This window comes from Oncorhynchus kisutch, linkage group LG4 (genome assembly GCF_002021735.2).
Source record: "Oncorhynchus kisutch isolate 150728-3 linkage group LG4, Okis_V2, whole genome shotgun sequence".
Classification (NCBI taxonomy): domain Eukaryota; kingdom Metazoa; phylum Chordata; class Actinopteri; order Salmoniformes; family Salmonidae; genus Oncorhynchus; species Oncorhynchus kisutch.
The window spans coordinates 3,717,058-3,736,387 of NC_034177.2; the positions used below are offsets into that span (position 1 = coordinate 3,717,058).

A 19,330-nucleotide genomic window follows, 5' to 3' on the forward strand; every position below is an offset into this window, starting at 1 on the left:
TCTATACCCCACACATACAATTATCTGTAAGGTCCCTCATCTATGTACCCCAAACCCTTCCAGATAATTGTATGTGTGGGGTACAGAGATGAGGGACCTTCCAGATAATTGTATGTGTGGGGTAGAGAGATGAGGGACCTTCCAGATAATTGTATGTGTGGGGTACAGAGATGAGGGACCTTACAGATAATTGTATGTGTGGGGTAGAGAGATGAGGGACCTTACAGTATGTGTGGGGTAGAGAGATGAGGGACCTTCCAGTATGTGTGGGGTAGAGAGATGAGGGACCTTCCAGATAATTGTATGTGTGGGGTACAGAGATGAGGGACCTTCCAGATAATTGTATGTGTGGGGTAGAGAGATGAGGGACCTTACAGTATGTGTGGGGTAGAGAGATGAGGGACCTTCCAGATAATTGTATATGTGGGGTAGAGAGATGAGGGACCTTCCAGATAATTGTATGTGTGGGGTAGAGAGATGAGGGACCTTACAGTATGTGTGGGGTAGAGAGATGAGGGACCTTCCAGATAATTGTATGTGTGGGGTAGAGAGATGAGGGACCTTACAGTATGTGTGGGGTAGAGAGATGAGGGACCTTCCAGATAATTGTATGTGTGGGGTACAGAGATGAGGGACCTTACAGTATGTGTGGGGTAGAGAGATGAGGGACCTTCCAGATAATTGTATGTGTGGGGTAGAGAGATGAGGGACCTTACAGTATGTGTGGGGTAGAGAGATGAGGGACCTTCCAGATAATTGTATGTGTGGGGTACAGAGATGAGGGACCTTACAGTATGTGTGGGGTAGAGAGATGAGGGACCTTCCAGATAATGTTATGCGTGGGGTGAGATACCCAATAGGTTGGGCAATAGTTTTCTTGTCAATCCTCTTAAAACTGGAAATGAACCAATCCTCCATTGTTAACACTATGGAAATGAACCAATCCTCCATTGTTAACACTATGGAAATGAACCAATCCTCCATTGTTAACACTATGGAAATGAACCAATCCTCCATTGTTAACACTATGGAAATGAACCAATCCTCCATTGTTAACACTATGGAAATGAACCAATCCTCCATTGTTAACACTATGGAAATGAACCAATCCTCCATTGTTAACACTATGGAAATGAACCAATCCTCCATTGTTAACACTATGGAAATGAACCAATCCTCCATTGTTAACACTATGGAAATGAACCAATCCTCCATTGTTAACACTATGGAAATGAACCAATCCTCCATTGTTAACACTATGGAAATGAACCAATCCTCCATTGTTAACACTATGGAAATGAACCAATCCTCCATTGTTAACACTATGGAAATGAACCAATCCTCCATTGTTAACACTATGGAAATGAACCAATCCTCCATTGTTAACACTATGGAAATGAACCAATCCTCCATTGTTAACACTATGGAAATGAACCAATCCTCCATTGTTAACACTATGGAAATGAACCAATCCTCCATTGTTAACACTATGGAAATGAACCAATCCTCCATTGTTAACACTATGGAAATGAACCAATCCTCCATTGTTAACACTATGGAAATGAACCAATCCTCCATTGTTAACACTATGGAAATGAACCAATCCTCCATTGTTAACACTATGGAAATGAACCAATCCTCCATTGTTAACACTATGGAAATGAACCAATCCTCCATTGTTAACACTATGGAAATGAACCAATCCTCCATTGTTAACACTATGGAAAGGTCAAATGCTTTATTATCTTACAATTGAAAAGTGCTTGGGGCGATGGAGAGAAACAAAATGGTGCAGTTTGAGACCATGTGGCCGAGAGTGATGCAGGCGCTGGAGATGGGGGTGTGAGCAGGGGGAGTCTGGGGATGGGGGTGTGAGCAGGAGGAGTCTGGGGATGGGGTGTGAGCAGGAGGAGTCTGGGGATGGGGGTGTGAGCAGGGAGAGTCTGGGGATGGGGGTGTGAGCAGGGGAGTCTGGGGATGGGGGTGTGAGCAGGGGGAGTCTGGGGATGGGGGTGTGAGCAGGGGGAGTCTGGGGATGGGGGTGTGAGCAGGGGGAGTCTGGGGATGGGGGTGTGAGCAGGGGGAGTCTGGAGATGGGGGTGTGAGCAGGGGGAGTCTGGAGATGGGGGGTGTGAGCAGGGGGAGTCTGGGGATGGGGGTGTGAGCAGGGGGAGTCTGGGGATGGGGGTGTGAGCAGGGGGAGTCTGGGGATGGGGGTGTGAGCAGGGGGAGTCTGGGGATGGGGGTGTGAGCAGGGGGAGTCTGGGGATGGGGGTGTGAGCAGGGGGAGTCTGGGGATGGGGGTGTGAGCAGGGGGAGTCTGGGGATGGGGGTGTGAGCAGGGGGAGTCTGGGGATGGGGGTGTGAGCAGGGGGAGTCTGGGGATGGGGGTGTGAGCAGGGGGAGTCTGGGGATGGGGGTGTGAGCAGGGGGAGTCTGGGGATGGGGGTGTGAGCAGGGGGAGTCTGGGGATGGGGGTGTGAGCAGGGGGAGTCTGGGGATGGGGGTGTGAGCAGGGGGAGTCTGGGGATGGGGGTGTGAGCAGGGGGAGTCTGGGGATGGGGGTGTGAGCAGGGGGAGTCTGGGGATGGGGGTGTGAGCAGGGGGAGTCTGGGGATGGGTGATGTTCGTTGTCTGCCTTTGCATAATGTTTGTATGTGTTTTGTATTGTTTGAAAATAAATACAAATCGTACAATAACAACAATAACAACAACAATACTATCTATGCACAACCATACCTCTGAGTTCCTTTGGTCTATGAGGTTTCTGGCTGAGAGGAGCTCCTCTTCTCCGCTGTGCAGACGCAGCTCCATGGCATGGATCTCTGCCTCCCACTCCGTCCTCTTATGGTTCACCATGATGTCTATTTGTCTCATCAGCTCCTGCAGCTCGGGCTCACAGGACGTGAGGACAGAGCTGGGAAGGGCGGAGCAGGACAACATTTATTTTCTGAAAAGCTTGAGGTCTTAAAAAAACAAAAAAATACATAGATATCTTCCAATGCAAAGTTACTCCTATTAGAACTAAAAGGTAGCTACTCGTATCTGCTCTCACCTCACGTCATGGTCTTGCAGAGATCCCAAAAAGGCATCCATCTCTAGTAATTGGCTTCTAACCGGCATCCACTTAGCTACATGGTCCCTGTAAATAAAACAATGAATGTATGACTCGTGATTAGGACTGGGAAGCTACTTTGAAATGCACTTACATGAGCGAAAGTTAGATAGCTATCAGTTAGCAGTCCATCATCAGTACTGTCTGCAGAGTGTTTTGATCATACAGACCACTATGCCAACCAGATTGTATCTAAATGTATTGACTGTCAGCTAGCTAGCCAGACAATGCAGTTTTGTTTGTTTGTTGTTTGTACTAGTTACCGTTAGCTAACTAAAGTAAGTCAAGGACAGTATAACATTACATTCGCGTGTTAGCTACTAAACGAGCTAACTGTTGACGACAAAAAAAACTAGAGACACGTAATAACTAGCTATGAATTTATTAACGTTGTATCCGTAGTCATAACATTCATGTCAATATTAGATATTAGATTAATTTGCTGTAACTTACACGTGTAAAACCATGAGACAATCGATTATTATACTAATATATGATGATACTCACAGGAATAGCAAGGCCTGGTAACGTCAGATAGCAGCTAGTTGCTACTAGTGAGCTCTAGATAACAACTGTTGTGTTTACAGTCCGTTTCGCCCCCGCAAGGCATTCTGGGATAGAGTTAGCTAGATAGTTAGCTAGATAGTTAGCTAGCTAGAGTAGCTAGATAGTTAGCTAGATAGATAGCTAGATCGAGTAGCTAGATAGTTAGCTAGATAGATAGCTAGATAGTTAGCTAGATAGTTAGCTAGATAGATAGCTAGATACAGTAGCTAGATAGATAGATACAGTAGCTAGATAGTTAGATAGATACAGTAGCTAGATAGATAGCTAGATAGTTAGATACAGTAGCTAGTTAGCTAGATAGATAGATACAGTAGCTAGATAGATAGCTATATAGTTGTTAGCTACAGTAGCTAGATAGATAGCTAGCCAAGTTGTGAGTTGTAGCTATGCTGGCATGTAAAGCTAACCGTAACGTATGTGATAACGTTAGCTAAGCTAGTTAGCTAGTTAGTTAGTTAGCCAGCAAACGTTTCGGTAACACATGAGTCCCATCCTGAAACAAGCAATGCAACATGTAAAATTTGGCTAATTATCTGGCGCATTTAGAAATGTTTTATATACTCGGAATTGCAGGTTTAAAATAATGGTTTGCTGTTGTATTGTAGTCATTTATAACGTCAAAATGTCACCTGCCAGTGCACGCGGCTCGTTGGTCTAGGGGTATGATTCTCGCTTCGGGTGCGAGAGGTCCCGGGTTCAAATCCCGGACGAGCCCTATTTTATTTTTTACTTTGACGTTTGCTATATCCAAATGACGTTAATTAATGCGTTCCCCGTGATATCTGCGGATGTTATTTAAATAGTGCCATTTGTGGTATCCAATCCGTGCCATATGTGGCATCCAATCAGTCTTAAAATGATGTTATAGTTACCTATCTATATCTTGTCAAATGTTATTTTCTTTTTATCGTGGCTCGTTGGTCTAGGGGTATGATTCTCGCTTTGGGTGCGAGAGGTCCCGGGTTCAAATCCCGGACGAGCCCTTCTTTTCAGTCCGGATACGATATAAATCAGACTCATACGTTCATCTCAAACGATGTAAAGGATATAATGACTGAGACAGCTGTATCGGAATCTTTTTAACCACAGAGACAAGAACAGCAATGCAAAACAAAATAAACAAGCTGGGACACAATAATTATCAGCCCAATTTCTGCTGCAGATAGAGAAAAGAAGTCCTTGGATTTAGGTTTACATTTTGGGATACACATGGGATTAACAAACGTACAGTCAATAACACAATAGAAAAATCTATATACAGTGTGTGCAAATGTAGTAAGATTAGGGAGGTAAGGCAATAAATAGGCCATAATGGTGAAATAATCTCTCTCTTTCAATTGAAATGTGCTTTATTGGAATGGGAAACATATGTTTACATTGCCAAAGCAAGACCAATAAACAATTAAAAACACAAAAACAACAACAACAACAACAACGACAAAAAATATTAGAATTGAACAGTAAGTATTGAACTCAAAAATGATTCCCTCCCTCCTTGCACCACCCACTGTCAGGCACCCTAAACAAAGGGAGTGAGCTCCCAGCCAGTCAGACAGCTTTGAGCCCAGTCACCCCTCCTCCCCTCCGGGCTGCTAGTAAACCTTCACACAGGCAGGCAGGCCATCCCCTGGCTGCCACAGCTGCTGTGCCGGTTGGGCCTGCCCTTAGAAAAGAGACAACCCAAAACTGCCCCCTCAACACACAGACACACTGAAAAGGAGGCAGGCAGTAGAGTCTGTCTTTCTGTTTCTATCTCTCTATCATATAACAACTACAGGACCATCACTTTAACCTTCTGGAATATTCCTTCATATTTAAGTGTAAGTACATTTTATTTTAAAAGTAGCCTTTTAAAAAAAAATGGATTTAGAAGTTTAATTTTAGTGTAATGTTCATTTTGAACAGAAATGGTCATGATATATATTTTTTGTAACAATTAATTAGCTAATTGAAGATTTAAAGATTAAACCTTGAAAACGTATTAGCGAGAACTTTAATATTTAACTAACGTTTTATGTGAGAGTGACAACCTCTTAGACCAGTTAACCTAAAACTTTTTGTAACTGTTCATGGACATACAGCCTTTTAATTTATGTCACTCATTTTGTATATCTCTGAATGAAAATAATATAATGACTGATACATCTTCTACACCTGCATTGCTTTGCTGTTTGGGGGTTTTAGGCTGGGTTTCTGTACAGCACTTTGAGATATCAGCTGATGTACGAAGGGCTATATAAATAAATTTGATTTGATTTGGATTTGTTTTTAACCACAGAGAGAGGACCAGAGAAGAACTGTATAACAAAATAAACAAACTTGGACACAATAATCATTAGCCCAACTTCTGCCGGCCCAGCAGTACCTCCATCTCCCCAGCGACTCCTCTTCCTCTCACACAGACAGACAGACAGACACAGACAGACAGACAGACCCATCCAGCCAGGTAATCTGTGTCTTCTCCCCACCTGGTTTAGTGCCAGCCTAGTTAGGTGTCCATTATCTAGTTAGGTGTCCCTTATCTAGTTAGGTGTCCAGTATCTAGTTAGATTTCCAGTATCTCTTGGTCCAGCCCTGCTACCCAGTACTCCAGTCTCCCAGGCCCCTCCAGACCAGGCTTTCTCAGGTCCAGGTATCCTTGCCAGGCTTACCGCCTAACCACCTCCAGATAAGCCTTCGTGGCCTCCATTCCTCTAGCCAGGTAGGCCCGCCAACCCCAGTACTCCAGTCTTGCTGCTCCACCCAGGCTCTTCCAGTCCAGGTCCAGCTATCGCTGTCCGGCCCGGCCATGGTTCTGTGTGAGGACAGGGAGTGTGGGGTGTGTTATCAGCCCTACTCCCGTCAGGATCGGATCCCCCGGGTGCTCCACTGTAGACACACCTTCTGTGCCACCTGCTTAGAGACCATGTCCCAGCCCAAGAGTGACATGGTCACCGTGTGCTGCCCGCTGTGCCGCCAGACCACCTGTGTAGGGCGCGGCCTCAGCCTTCAGGAGGCGCTGTGGGTCAACTCACGACTCTGGGACTACATACCTGAGAGCAAAGAAGAGGAGGAGGAGGTGAAGGAAGAAGAGGAGGAGGAGGAGGTGAAGGAAGAAGAGGAGGAGGAGAGAGTGGAGGCTGACAGACAGACACAGGCCTCCTCACAGGCAGAATGGTGAGCCTTCTTCACTTGACCCACATGAACAAATACAACAATTTAATAAGAATACTACAGTACTTACTATAGAATACTATAGTTTACTATAGAATACTACAGTACTTACTATAGAATACTATAGTTTACTATAGAATACTATAGTTTACTATAGAATACTACAGTACTTACTATAGAGTACTACAGTACTTACTACAGTACCAACTATAGAATACTACAGTTTAATGTAGAATACTACAGTTTACTATAGAATACTACAGTATGTACTATAGAATACTACAGTTTACTATAGAATACTACAGTATGTACTATAGAATACTACAGTACTTACTATAGAATACTACAGTATGTACTATAGAATACTACAGTACTTACTATAGAATACTACAGTTTACTATAGAATTCTGTAGTAAACTAGAGAACTATAGATTAGTATTATCCGTAAAAACATAAACGCACAAATTCTCTCTCACACACACACACACCTCTGGTCACTTAAATCTTGAAAATCCTCTGTCTTGCCCTCCGGACCGGCATGCCCCTATCCTCAGTGGCATAATAAAGGAGTCTGGATATTTAGAAACACATGTGTTTGTTAGATGGTGACCAGTATCTAGGCTGCAAACAGTATCATGATGACACAATAATACTACAAAACAAGAATACCCCTTTAACCACAAACAATGTCCTAACGGCAAATACCCAACGTGACCTCTCTCTCTCTCTCTCTCTCTCTCTCTCTCTCTCTCTCTCTCTCTCTCTCTCTCTCTCTCTCTCTCTCTCTCTCTCTCTCTCTCTCTCTCTCTCTCTCTCTCTCTCTCTCTCTCTCTCTCTCTCTCTCTCTCTCTCTCTCTCTCTCTCTCTCTCTCTCTCTCTCTCTCTCTCTCTCTCTCTCTCTCTCTCTCTCTCTCTCTCTCTCTCTCTCTCTCTCTCTCTCTCTCTCTCTCTCTCTCTCTCTCTCTCTCTCTCTCTCTCTCTCTCTCTCTCTCTCTCTCTCTCTCTCTCTCTCTCTCTCTCTCTCTCTCTCTCTCTCTCTCTCTCTCTCTCTCTCTCTCTCTCTCTCTCTCTCTCTCTCTCTCTCTCTCTCTCTCTCTCTCTCAGCCCTACGTCTAAGCGCTCTAGAAAAATGCTGAAATTTCCAGCCTTCCTCAGGAAATTCAGTCTGACAAAACCACAGCATCAAGAGAGTCTTGTGCCTGGTTGTGGCAACGTGTAAGTAATCCTCACCTTGTGTTGGATCATCTGCTTCATCGTTAGGTCCAAATGGCACCCTATTCCTTATGTAGTACACTACTTTCGACCAGGAGCTTTGGTCTACAGATGTCAAGTTTTAAAAAGGCTTCTAAAGACTTGATTTGCTCTAACCCAAAAAATGTATCAACTCCTATAAAAAAAATAAACGTTTCCTATTGCTGCAGGATTATTTTCTGACTCAAATTAAAATCCTACATCTGTATAAGGAAGGCCTGCTGATGTTGCGTACTGTAGTACAAAACATTTCAACATCCACACATAAATCCTACTAACTCCCCTCTGTGATCAAAACATGTTGAGATATCCTAAACGTGATTAAGAAGGAATTTCTCCTATAATTTAGGTAGAGTGGTTTCTATACTTATCTTCTGTTCCAGCCAGATTAACCTTGTGTTATTACATTTATGATGATTGAAAGCAAAAGAATTTTGAATATATTAATTTGAGCTTCACTTGTGATCATGGCTATATGCCCACTAATGTTATGTCTTTTTTTGTTTCCCCAACAGGGAGATGAAATCCTGGCGCAGGCTTCCAACTGCTGACACTTTTTAGGTCTCTCACGCGCTAGACGCAGAGATGTACGTGTACTGTATAAACAATGGAGTGTTTACAGTTCCTCTCTGATATAATAATCTGCATCTTTTGAACAATGACGTGTAGATTACCAGTTGACACCCACAGTCAACGGGCAACACTGTTAAAGAACAGCTCAGAGACAGTTGGGTCTGTATCCAATATGGCACCCTAGTCCCTACAGGCTCTGGTTAAAAGTAGTGCACTATATAGGGAATAGGGCTCTGGTTAAAAGTAGTGCACTATATAGAGAATAGGGGCTCTGGTTAAAAGTAGTGCACTATATAGGGAATAGGGCTCTGGTCTAAAGTAGTACACTATATAGGGAATAGGGCTCTGGTCTAAAGTAGTGCACTATATAGGGAATAGGGCTCTGGTCTAAAGTAGTGCACTATATAGGGAATAGGGTGCTGTTTGAGACGTACGTTTGGAGAAGCCAGTACGCGTCCATGTGTGTATTGACTCTGACAAGATAGCCTTCATTGTTGAGAAGCAGTGAAACCGCCCCCAGTGGTCCTGTCTTCTTCCCCATTGGTTATTTTAGCCTTAATTCCCCACAGCTGGTGCAGTGGGATTTGGTTCAGCTGTCTCTAGGACAGACGTCCCAGTGGAAGCCAGGGTACCCCCTCCAACCACTCCCTCCTGCTGCCCCCCCCCCTCTTAACAGATGGCCTCCCGAGGATGACCCCCCCTCCACCCTTCTCCTTCCCCAGTGTCTGCAAACAGAGCGTTTAATTTATTATCAGCTTTTGCATTCACGTCAATTTTTTAAAAATATATTATCTTTCATAATAAAAATATCAATTTGAAAATATGAAAGTTGTGTTGTTCTGTGTTCATGGGGTTCAGAAGTAATTTGACCTTTACACAGTGGTCTTTCAGTTGATAAGGGGTTCATTTTCTCCGTGTGGTTTTGCTCAGATGGTCTGAGCACAGTCATCTGCATAGTTTCCTACACAACATGCATCCCCGGGCCATCCCAGAGCCTTTCCTTTGAATCCCCTCATAATAAGACACAAATTTTGCTCTCCAGTACTTGCACAAATTGTGTGTTTTGTTTTTAATGTTACAGTCACTCAGTGAAGGACATATAACCTTACCACAATGAACTCATTTATATATCCTCCCCCCCTCTATCAGCAACTCTCTGAACAGATGGTCGGTAGGTTCGTTCACAATGCAAATATGGTGCAACTGCAACAGCGTCAACTCAGCTGTGAGTACAATAGAGGGAGAGCATTCGCAATTATAAACTGGGTGGTTCAAGCTCTGAATGCTGATTGGCTGACAGCCGTGGTATATCAGACTGTATACCACAGGTATGACAAAACATTGTATTTTTACTGCTCTAATTACATTGGTAACCAGTTTATAACAGCAATAAGGCACCTCGGGGGGTTGTGGTATATGGCCAATATACCATGGCTAAAGGCAGTGTCAAGGCACTCCATGTTGCGTCGTGCTTAAAACATCCCTTAGCCGTGGTATATCGGCCATTTGCCACACCTCCTCTGGCCTTATTGCTTAATTAGGCAACTCCTAGTCTGTGGTCAAAGTGGCCCCCTATAACCCCAATATAGTGCACTACTTTTGACTGTAGCCCTATGGGCCATGGTCTTCAGTAGCGCACTAAGGGGCCGATTCCCGACGGTTAAGGGCGAGTATATGGAGCGTAATTCCCTTTTCTCTCTAAGGGTATGCTGACCTTGAACTTAAGCATGACAATAGCATGCTATTTACCCACTATTCAGTTACACCATATTAATGGAGGCGTGTCTATAGATACACCATATTAATGGAGGTGTGGTGGAGGCGTGTCTATAGATACACCATATTAATGGAGCTGTGTTGGAGGCGTGTCTACAGATACACCATATTAATGGAGGTGTGGTGGAGGCGTGTCTATAGATACACCATATTAATGGAGGCGTGTCTATAGATGCACCATATTAATGGAGGTGTGGTGGAGGCGTGTCTATAGATACACCATATTAATGGAGGCGTGGTGGAGGCGTGTCTACAGATACACCATATTAATGGAGGTGTGTTGGAGGCGTGTCTACAGATACACCATATTAATAGAGCTGTGTTGGAGGCGTGTCTACAGATACACCATATTAATGGAGGTGTGGTGGAGGCGTGTCCATAGATACACCATATAAATGGAGGTGTGGTGGAGGCGTGTCCATAGATACACCATATTAATGATATGAAGACACTCCTCCAACCCACCTTCATTAATACGGTGTATCTGTAGACACACAAGGCGTGTCTAGGAGAGGTGTGTGTAGGAAAGGCTTGTCTAAGAAAGGCTTGTCTAGGAAAGGTGTGTGTTGGAAAGGCTTGTCTAGGAAAGGTGTGTGTAGGAAAGGCTTGTCTAAGAAAGGCTTGTCTAGGAAAGGTGTGTGTAGGAAAGGCTTGTCTAGGAAAGGCGTGTCTAGGAAAGGCTTGTCTAGGAAAGGTGTGTGTAGGAAAGGCTTGTCTAAGAAAGGCTTGTCTAGGAAAGGTGTGTGTAGGAAAGGCTTGTCTAGGAAAGGCATGTCTAGGAAAGGCTTGTCTAGGAAAGGTGTGTGTAGGAAAGGCTTGTCTAAGAAAGGCTTGTCTAGGAAAGGCGTGTGTAGGAAAGGCGTGTCTAGGAAAGGCGTGTCTAGGAAAGGCGTGTCTAGGAAAGGCGTGTCTAGGAAAGGCGTGTCTAGGAAAGGCGTGTGTAGGAAAGGCTTGTCTAGGAAAGGCTTGTCTAGGAAAGGCGTGTCTAAGAAAGGCGTGTCTAGGAAAGGCGTGTCTAGGAAAGGCGTTTGTAGGAAAGGCTTGTCTAAGATAGGCGTGTCTAGGAAAGGCGTGTGTAGGAAAGGCGTGTCTAGGAAAGGCGTGTCTAGGAAAGTCTTGTCTAGGAAAGGCTTGTCTAGGAAAGGCTTGTCTAGGAAAGGTGTGTCGAGGAAGGGTGTGTCTAGGAAAGGCTTGTCTAGGAAAGGTGTGTCGAGGAAAGGCTTGTCTAGGAAAGGTGTGTCGAGGAAGGGTGTGTCTAGGAAAGGCTTGTCTAGGAAAGGCGTGTCTAGGAAAGGCGTGTGTAGGAAAGGCGTATGTAGGAAAGGCGTATGTAGGAAAGGCGTGTCTAGGAAAGGCGTGTCTAGGAAAGGCGTGTCTAGGAAAGGCGTGTCTAGGAAAGGCGTGTCTAGGAAAGGCGTGTCTAGGAAAGTCTTGTCTAGGAAAGGCTTGTCTAGGAAAGGTGTGTCAAGGAAGGGTGTGTCTAGGAAAGGCTTGTCTAGGAAAGGTGTGTCAAGGAAGGGTGTGTCTAGGAAAGGCGTGTCTAGGAAAGGCATGTCTAGGAAAGGTGTGTCGAGGAAGGGCGTGTCTAGGAAAGGCGTGTGTAGGAAAGGCGTGTCTAGGAAAGGCTTGTCTAGGAAAGGTGTGTCGAGGAAGGGTGTGTCTAGGAAAGGCTTGTCTAGGAAAGGTGTGTCGAGGAAAGGCTTGTCTAGGAAAGGTGTGTCGAGGAAGGGTGTGTCTAGGAAAGGCTTGTCTAGGAAAGGCGTGTCTAGGAAAGGCGTGTGTAGGAAAGGCGTATGTAGGAAAGGCGTGTCTAGGAAAGGCGTGTCTAGGAAAGGCGTGTCTAGGAAAGGCGTGTCTAGGAAAGGCGTGTCTAGGAAAGGCGTGTCTAGGAAAGGCGTGTCTAGGAAAGGCTTGTCTAGGAAAGGCTTGTCTAGGAAAGGTGTGTCAAGGAAGGGTGTGTCTAGGAAAGGCTTGTCTAGGAAAGGTGTGTCAAGGAAGGGTGTGTCTAGGAAAGGCGTGTCTAGGAAAGGCATGTCTAGGAAAGGTGTGTCGAGGAAGGGCGTGTCTAGGAAAGGCGTGTGTAGGAAAGGCGTGTGTAGGAAAGGTGTGTGTAGGAAAGGCGTGTGTAGGAAAGGCGTGTCTAGGAAAGGCGTGTGTAGGAAAGGTGTGTGTAGGAAAGGTGTGTGTAGAAAGGTGTGTGTAGAAAGGTATGTGTAGGAAGGTGTGTGTATGAAGGTGTGTGTAGAAAAGGCGTGCATAGGAAAGGTATCCATATCTAAATCGGGCCCTAAGTAGGGTAAAAGTTGGATGTAATGAGACACAGTCCTATTGTTCTGAAACAGGTACTAGTGGTTACTTCTCCATGGGGGCAATCATCGGAGTATAATCTCAGAGTGTACCCATGAGGTCATATTACCAGGGTTACAGCTTCCAAGCCTGTTCTATTCATTCTATTTCTATGCTCCTACAGTTGTGAAAGAGGTACTAGAATAGTGACTACTTCCCTCACCTTAGTTTCCCTTTTCCACATCACCGACCCATGACACATAACGACTCATGACACATAACGACCCATGACACATAACGACCCATGACACATAACGACCCATGACACATAACGACCCATGACACATAACGACCCATGACAGATACCGGTATATCACTTAATAAAGGACCGGGAAAACACAGGGGAGATTTGTCAACGCTACAATACTGTCTTCCTCTGAGGGCTGTATGACAGAACAATAGCATGACAGAACAACACTCTCGGCTATGGGGGTGGCAGCGTAGCCTAGTGGTTAGAGCGTTGGACTAGTAACCGGAAGGTTGCGAGTTCAAACCCCCGAGCTGACAAGGTACAAATCTGTCGTTCTGCCCCTGAACAGGCAGTTAACCCACTGTTCCCAGGCCGTCATTGAAAATAAGAATATGTTCTTAACTGACTTGCCTGGTTAAATAAAGGTAAAATAAAAAAATATGGAAGTGAATTCCATGCCTTCTTTTTGTTCATTGAGCATCTGTGACGATTTCAACGTTTTACGAGTCCAGAATATAGGATCATCATCTCTGTTATTTAGATCAAATCGAAGTTTATTGGTCACGTAACACAGATCTATCTGCAGGTGTTATAGCAGGTGCAGCGACATGCTTATGTTACCAGCTAGATGGGCTCTTTCTCTTTGGCTATGCTGTATATGCCTCGTGCATATTGACCAGTGTTACTAGCTTCTTCTTTTTTTTGTAAGTGGGGGCCACTTTGGGTTGAGACAATCATTCAGTGGGCCTCACAGAGCCTTCATTTGTAGTACTTTTCATTCCAATATTATCAATTATCAATTTGAGAGCAACCTCAGAGCAACAGAGCACATGCAATTGATTTGATGTACAGCACATCACAAATATATACGTACACACACAAATCAGGCAACATCGCATGTATAAGATCCATTTTAAGGGTTACCTCATGATGAGCATGTTTTTGCTATCCTTGTGAGGCAATCCAGGTGGTGCATTGGTTAGTCTGTTTCTATGTTTTTGTTTCACAATGTTCATTGTTGTGCTCCTGAGTGGCACAGTGGTCTAAGGCATTGCAGTACTAGAGGTATCACTACAGACCCTGGTTCAATCCCGTGCTGTATCACAGCCTTGATCGGGAGTTGGCCCAGCGTCATCCGGCTTAGGGGAAGGTTTGGTCGGGGTAGACAATCATTTTAAATAAGAATTTGTTCTTAATTGACTCAACTGGTTAAATAAAAAACATAAAAAATGTTTAGAAAATGTTTCTTCACGTGAATAAAACATGATGTCACTTTTTGTGCACACTGCTCCAGAAACAGGTAACACCTGATCTTAGTTCACCTGGCAATGTGTCATGTGCCCGCAGCTCCACTACCTCACTCTCTATTCCAGCACGGTCAGGACAGAGGGCTGTGATGACTGGGGGTCAGAGATGACACTGTCTCACTCTCTAGTCCAGCACGGTCAGGACAGAGGGCTGTGATGACTGGGGGTCAGAGATGACACTGTCTCACTCTCTATTCCAGCACGGTCAGGACAGAGGGTTGTGATGACTGGGGGTCAGAGATAACACTGGCACATGAAAAGGGGTTTTCAATGAAATTGAAAACTCCATGATATCCTTGAATCTTGACTCCAACTCCAACTTCAACTCTTCCATCACAAATACATCCTAGCTGAAATGTTGCAGTCGTCTGGGTTGGATGTGGTGACTGACCTGAGTGTTGGGAAATTAACAAACTGTCTGTCAGGTATGAACAGTGTGGCGATTTTATTTTGAAGCTATTTTAAAGCATTGAATTGAAATTGTATCATTGTTTTTTGTATCACTGCGAGTCGCAAATTAAGGGCTCGCGGGCCGCTGAGTACCACCGACATACACTGTAGGGACCTACACCACTTAAATACACAGATAAACACGCTTAAACCGTCACACAGTTAACATGTACTGAACTCTGTCTTTCAGCTCGTTTGTCCTCAATATAACTGCAACAGCCTGTCACAGTGCCAGTATAAAGGCAACAGCCTGTCACAGTGCCAGTATAAAGGCCTTTATACTGGCACTGTGACAGGCTGTTGCAGTTATATTGAGGACAAACGAGCTGAAAGACAGAGGTCAGTTTACTTTTAGACATATGCTGATATTGGTGAACGAGAGAACCAACAAATAGGCCAAATGCACTGAAAAAGGCATTACTCAACATTGGCTTATTGTGGTGGTAGGATTACTTTCGTGCCATTCTGGTTTGGAGGTGAGCAGGCTGTGGCAGGTTATGCCTCAGCTAATCTCATCTCAAATCTCAAACTTCCAGAGAAAACTACCCTGATTGATTTGATATCTAACAAAATGTTCCACATAAATATTCTGAGATTGGTGTTAAAAAAAAAAATGATTTAAGTGACCATTGTGCTGTTGTTGCTGTTATAAATACTAAGGTTCCTAAGACAAACCCACGCTTTATTCATAAGAGAAATGTTAAACGTTTTAATGAGCAGGCATTGATGATTTGTTTAATTTTGACTGGAGCAGATTGAGCTTATTCCTGATGTGGAAACTGCCTGGAAATTCTTTCATTACTTTTTTTCAAAATAGCAAACAAACATGCCCCATTCCACAGGTTCAGAGTTAAAGGGAGGGATAATGCATGGTTTTCTCCAAATAGCAAACATGCCCCATTCCACAGGTTCAGAGTTAAAGGGAGGGATAATGCATGGTTTTCTCCAAATAGCAAACATGCCCCATTCCACAGGTTCAGAGTTAAAGGGAGGGATAATGCATGCTTTTCTCCAAATAGCAAACATGCCCCATTCCACAGGTTCAGAGTTAAAGGGAGGGATAATGCATGCTTTTCTCCAAATAGCAAACAAACATGCCCCATTCCACAGGTTCAGAGTTAAAGGGAGGGATAATGCATGGTTTTCTCCAAATAGCAAACAAATGTGCCCCATTCCACAGGTTCAGAGTTAAAGGGAGGGATAATGCATGTTTTTCTCCAAATAGCAAACAAATGTGCCCCATTCCACAGGTTCAGAGTTAAAGGGAGGGATAATGCATGCTTTTCTTCTGAGCTGTCTTGTATTATTCACAAACATAATCTAGCCTGGACATCATGTTCTGATGCTGATTGGCTGCTTTTTAGGCTGCTACTAAACAAGTGTTCTTATTATCCTCTTGGAACCTATTGAGGCTCCAACTATAATGTCACTCTGGTCAGGGGGCTTTAACTCACTGTCTAATTCAGGGGGGGGGGGGGGGGGGGGGACACACGCTGGAATCTGTTATGTTTAGAATTAATGGATTTTTTTGTTTTGTTTATCATAACTGCGTTGGAAGTAAGACCATCTGATCTGTAACACCAAACTGCCACCATCTGTCTATGAGACATCAGTAATCTCTGTTTGCTGACAGTGACCTCTTCAAAGACAATGTAGTAATTGAGGAGGGGGTGGGAAAAGTGGGTTAGCCCTAACCCTAACCCTAACCTTACCCTAACCCAATGTAGTAATTGAGGAGGGGGTGGGAAAAGTGGGTTAGCCCTAACCCTAACCCTAACCCAATGTAGTAATTGAGGAGGGGGTGGGAAAATTGGACCCAAAGCGTGGGCATGCACTGCCCCATGTACCAAAGGTTTCTTTCAGAAAGTAGGTTGTGAGTATACTAGGACGGGTCATTCAGGGTTCAAAGGCCAATCAGTGAGGAAAGGGGGGGGGGTCAGGTCAAAGGTCGTCTGTGAGATCAGATCTTTAAGAGCATGTTTCCATGCAGGCTCATTTGATAAGAGGTTGAAACTATCTCGTTCAACAAACCTTGAGGGGACAAAATTCAGTCCCATTCAAAATATTATTTTCCTTAACCCTTAACCCGAAAACCTAACCTTAACCTTAGCTCCAAACCCAAACCCTAACCCTAGAACCAACAATAGCTCCTAGCCCTAAACCTAACCCTAGCTTCTAACCCTAACCCTAAGCCTAATCCTAAACCCTAACCCTAGCCCCTAACACTAATTCTAACCTTAACCCTAAACACCCAGGAAATAGAATTTGACCTTGTGGGGACCAACAAAATGTCCCCAGTTGTTTGTGTATTATTCTTGTGGGAAAATCTAGTCTAGTCCCCAGAAGTATAGTTAAATACATCTACACACACACACACACACACACAGGCACACGCACACACACAAAGGAACGCACACACACAAAGGCACGCACACACACAAAGGAACGCACACACACAAAGGCACACACACACACAAAGGCACACGCACACACACAGGCACACACACACACACAGGCACACACACACACACAGGCACACACACACACACACAGGCACACGCACACACACAAAGGAACGCACACACACAAAGGCACACACACACACAAAGGCACACGCACACAAAGGCACACACACGCTATTTTATTATTCTTTCGGTGTGAGATATGAAGCTCTGTAGATGGAAACCCTTTAGCAGAAGCACAGCAATAGAACACATGGTCTCTTCCCCTATAGAACACATGGTCTCTTCTCCTATAGAACACATGGTCTCTTCCCCTATAGAACACATGGTCTCTTCCCCTATAGAACACATGGTCTCTTCCCCTATAGAACACATGGTCTCTTCCCCTATAGAACACATGGTCTCTTCCCCTATAGAACACATGGTCTCTTCCCCTATAGAACACATGGTCTCTTCTCCTATAGAACACATGGTCTCTTCCCCTATAGAACACATGGTCTCTTCCCCTATAGAACACATGGTCTCTTCTCCTATAGAACACATGGTCTCTTCCCCTATAGAACACATGGTCTCTTCCCCTATAGAACACATGGTCTCTTCCCCTATAGAACACATGGTCTCTTCCCCTATAGAACACATGGTCTCTTCCCCTATAGAACACATGGTCTCTTCTCCTATAGAACACATGGTCTCTTCCCCTATAGAACACATGGTCTCTTCCCCTATAGAACACATGGTCTCTTCCCCTATAGAACACATGGTCTCTTCCCCTATAGAACACATGGTCTCTTCTCCTATAGAACACATGGTCTCTTCCCCTATAGAACACATGGTCTCTTCCCCTATAGAACACATGGTCTCTTCCCCTATAGAACACATGGTCTCTTCTCCTATAGAACACATGGTCTCTTCCCCTATAGAACACATGGTCTCTTCTCCTATAGAACACATGGTCTCTTCTCCTATAGAACACATGGTCTCTTCCCCTATAGAACACATGGTCTCTTCCCCTATAGAACACATGGTCTCTTCCCCTATAGAACACATGGTCTCTTCCCCTATAGAACACATGGTCTCTTCCCCTATAGAACACATGGTCTCTTCCCCTATAGAACACATGGTCTCTTCCCCTATAGAACACATGGTCTCTTCTCCTATAGAACACATGGTCTCTTCCCCTATAGAACACATGGTCTCTTCTCCTATAGAACACATGGTCTCTTCTCCTATAGAACACATGGTCTCTTCCCCTATAGAACACATGGTCTCTTCTCCTATAGAACACATGGTCTCTTCCCCTATAGAACACATGGTCTCTTCCCCTATAGAACACATGGTCTCTTCCCCTATAGAACACATGGTCTCTCCCCCATAGAACACATGGCAAGCAGCATCCCATATCAACTTTGCTAAGCTCCTCCTAGTATTCACAACAGCCAGCCATATTATTAGAATAGAGACATTATGGTAGATCATGCTGGTTCCCATCATAACAACAATAACTTACGGAAATGTGTGCAACTGAAAAAATGGTGGAAACACACCTGTTTCGTTATACCTGTCTAACTAGATCACCCTGCAATAATCAAATGGCCAAGGGCTTGTCACAACATGTACCGGGAAATAGTCTTGTTTCAGAATCACATTTCCTTCCCCAAGCAATCCTAATACCTCATAATCTGTAATTGCAACAATGGATTCAAGTGGTAGACCTATAAAATAACAGTCAGTAGTAGTATCATGTCTATATAATAAGAGTCAGTAGTAGTGGTAGTATCATGTCTATATAATAACAGAGTCAGTAGTAGTATCATGTCTATATAATAACAGAGTCAGTAGTAGTCTCAGTCAGTCTCAGTTATGACTCAGTCAGAGTCATAACTATTTGTAGTAGTTGTATCGTACCTATATAATATCATAAGTATTTGTAGTAGTTGTATCGTACCTATATAATATCACAAGTATTTGTAGTAGTTGTATCGTACCTATATAATATCACAAGTATTTGTAGTAGTCGTGGTATCGTACCTATATAACATCATAAGTATTTGTAGTAGTCGTGGTATCGTACCTATATAACATCATAAGTATTTGTAGTAGTCGTGGTATCGTACCTATATAACATCATAAGTATTTGTAG

At 44.0% G+C, this 19,330-nt stretch overlaps 2 protein-coding genes and 2 non-coding genes across 5 annotated transcripts in view; 3 read left to right on the plus strand and 1 right to left on the minus strand.

The window, feature by feature from the left end:
• The window catches only part of cep63 (centrosomal protein 63), a 34,236-nt gene extending 30,484 nt beyond the window's left edge, over positions 1-3,752 (minus strand). For both annotated transcript variants that reach the window (XM_020476419.2, XM_020476418.2), the window contains exons 1-3: positions 3,623-3,752; positions 3,056-3,142; positions 2,740-2,917 (exon numbers count right to left, since the gene is read on the minus strand). In XM_020476419.2, coding sequence (XP_020332008.2) covers positions 2,740-2,917; positions 3,056-3,123 — 246 coding nt within the window. In that variant the 5' untranslated portion in view covers positions 3,124-3,142; positions 3,623-3,752. The remainder of the gene's footprint in view (positions 1-2,739; positions 2,918-3,055; positions 3,143-3,622) is intronic.
• A 573-nt stretch (positions 3,753-4,325) lies between these two features.
• Positions 4,326-4,397, plus strand: trnap-cgg (transfer RNA proline (anticodon CGG)). The gene has a single exon. It is a non-coding gene; the product is annotated as a tRNA-Pro (tRNA).
• A 196-nt stretch (positions 4,398-4,593) lies between these two features.
• trnap-ugg (transfer RNA proline (anticodon UGG)) lies at positions 4,594-4,665 on the plus strand. The gene has a single exon. It is a non-coding gene; the product is annotated as a tRNA-Pro (tRNA).
• A 572-nt stretch (positions 4,666-5,237) lies between these two features.
• im:7152348 (E3 ubiquitin-protein ligase RNF169) lies at positions 5,238-9,482 on the plus strand. Its single transcript, XM_031822319.1, has 4 exons — positions 5,238-5,502; positions 5,961-6,838; positions 7,940-8,050; positions 8,602-9,482. The coding sequence occupies exons 2-4, from the start codon at positions 6,471-6,473 to the stop codon at positions 8,645-8,647; spliced, it is 525 nt and encodes a 174-aa protein (XP_031678179.1). The 5' UTR covers positions 5,238-5,502; positions 5,961-6,470; the 3' UTR covers positions 8,648-9,482.
• The last annotated feature ends 9,848 nt before the right edge of the window (positions 9,483-19,330 follow it).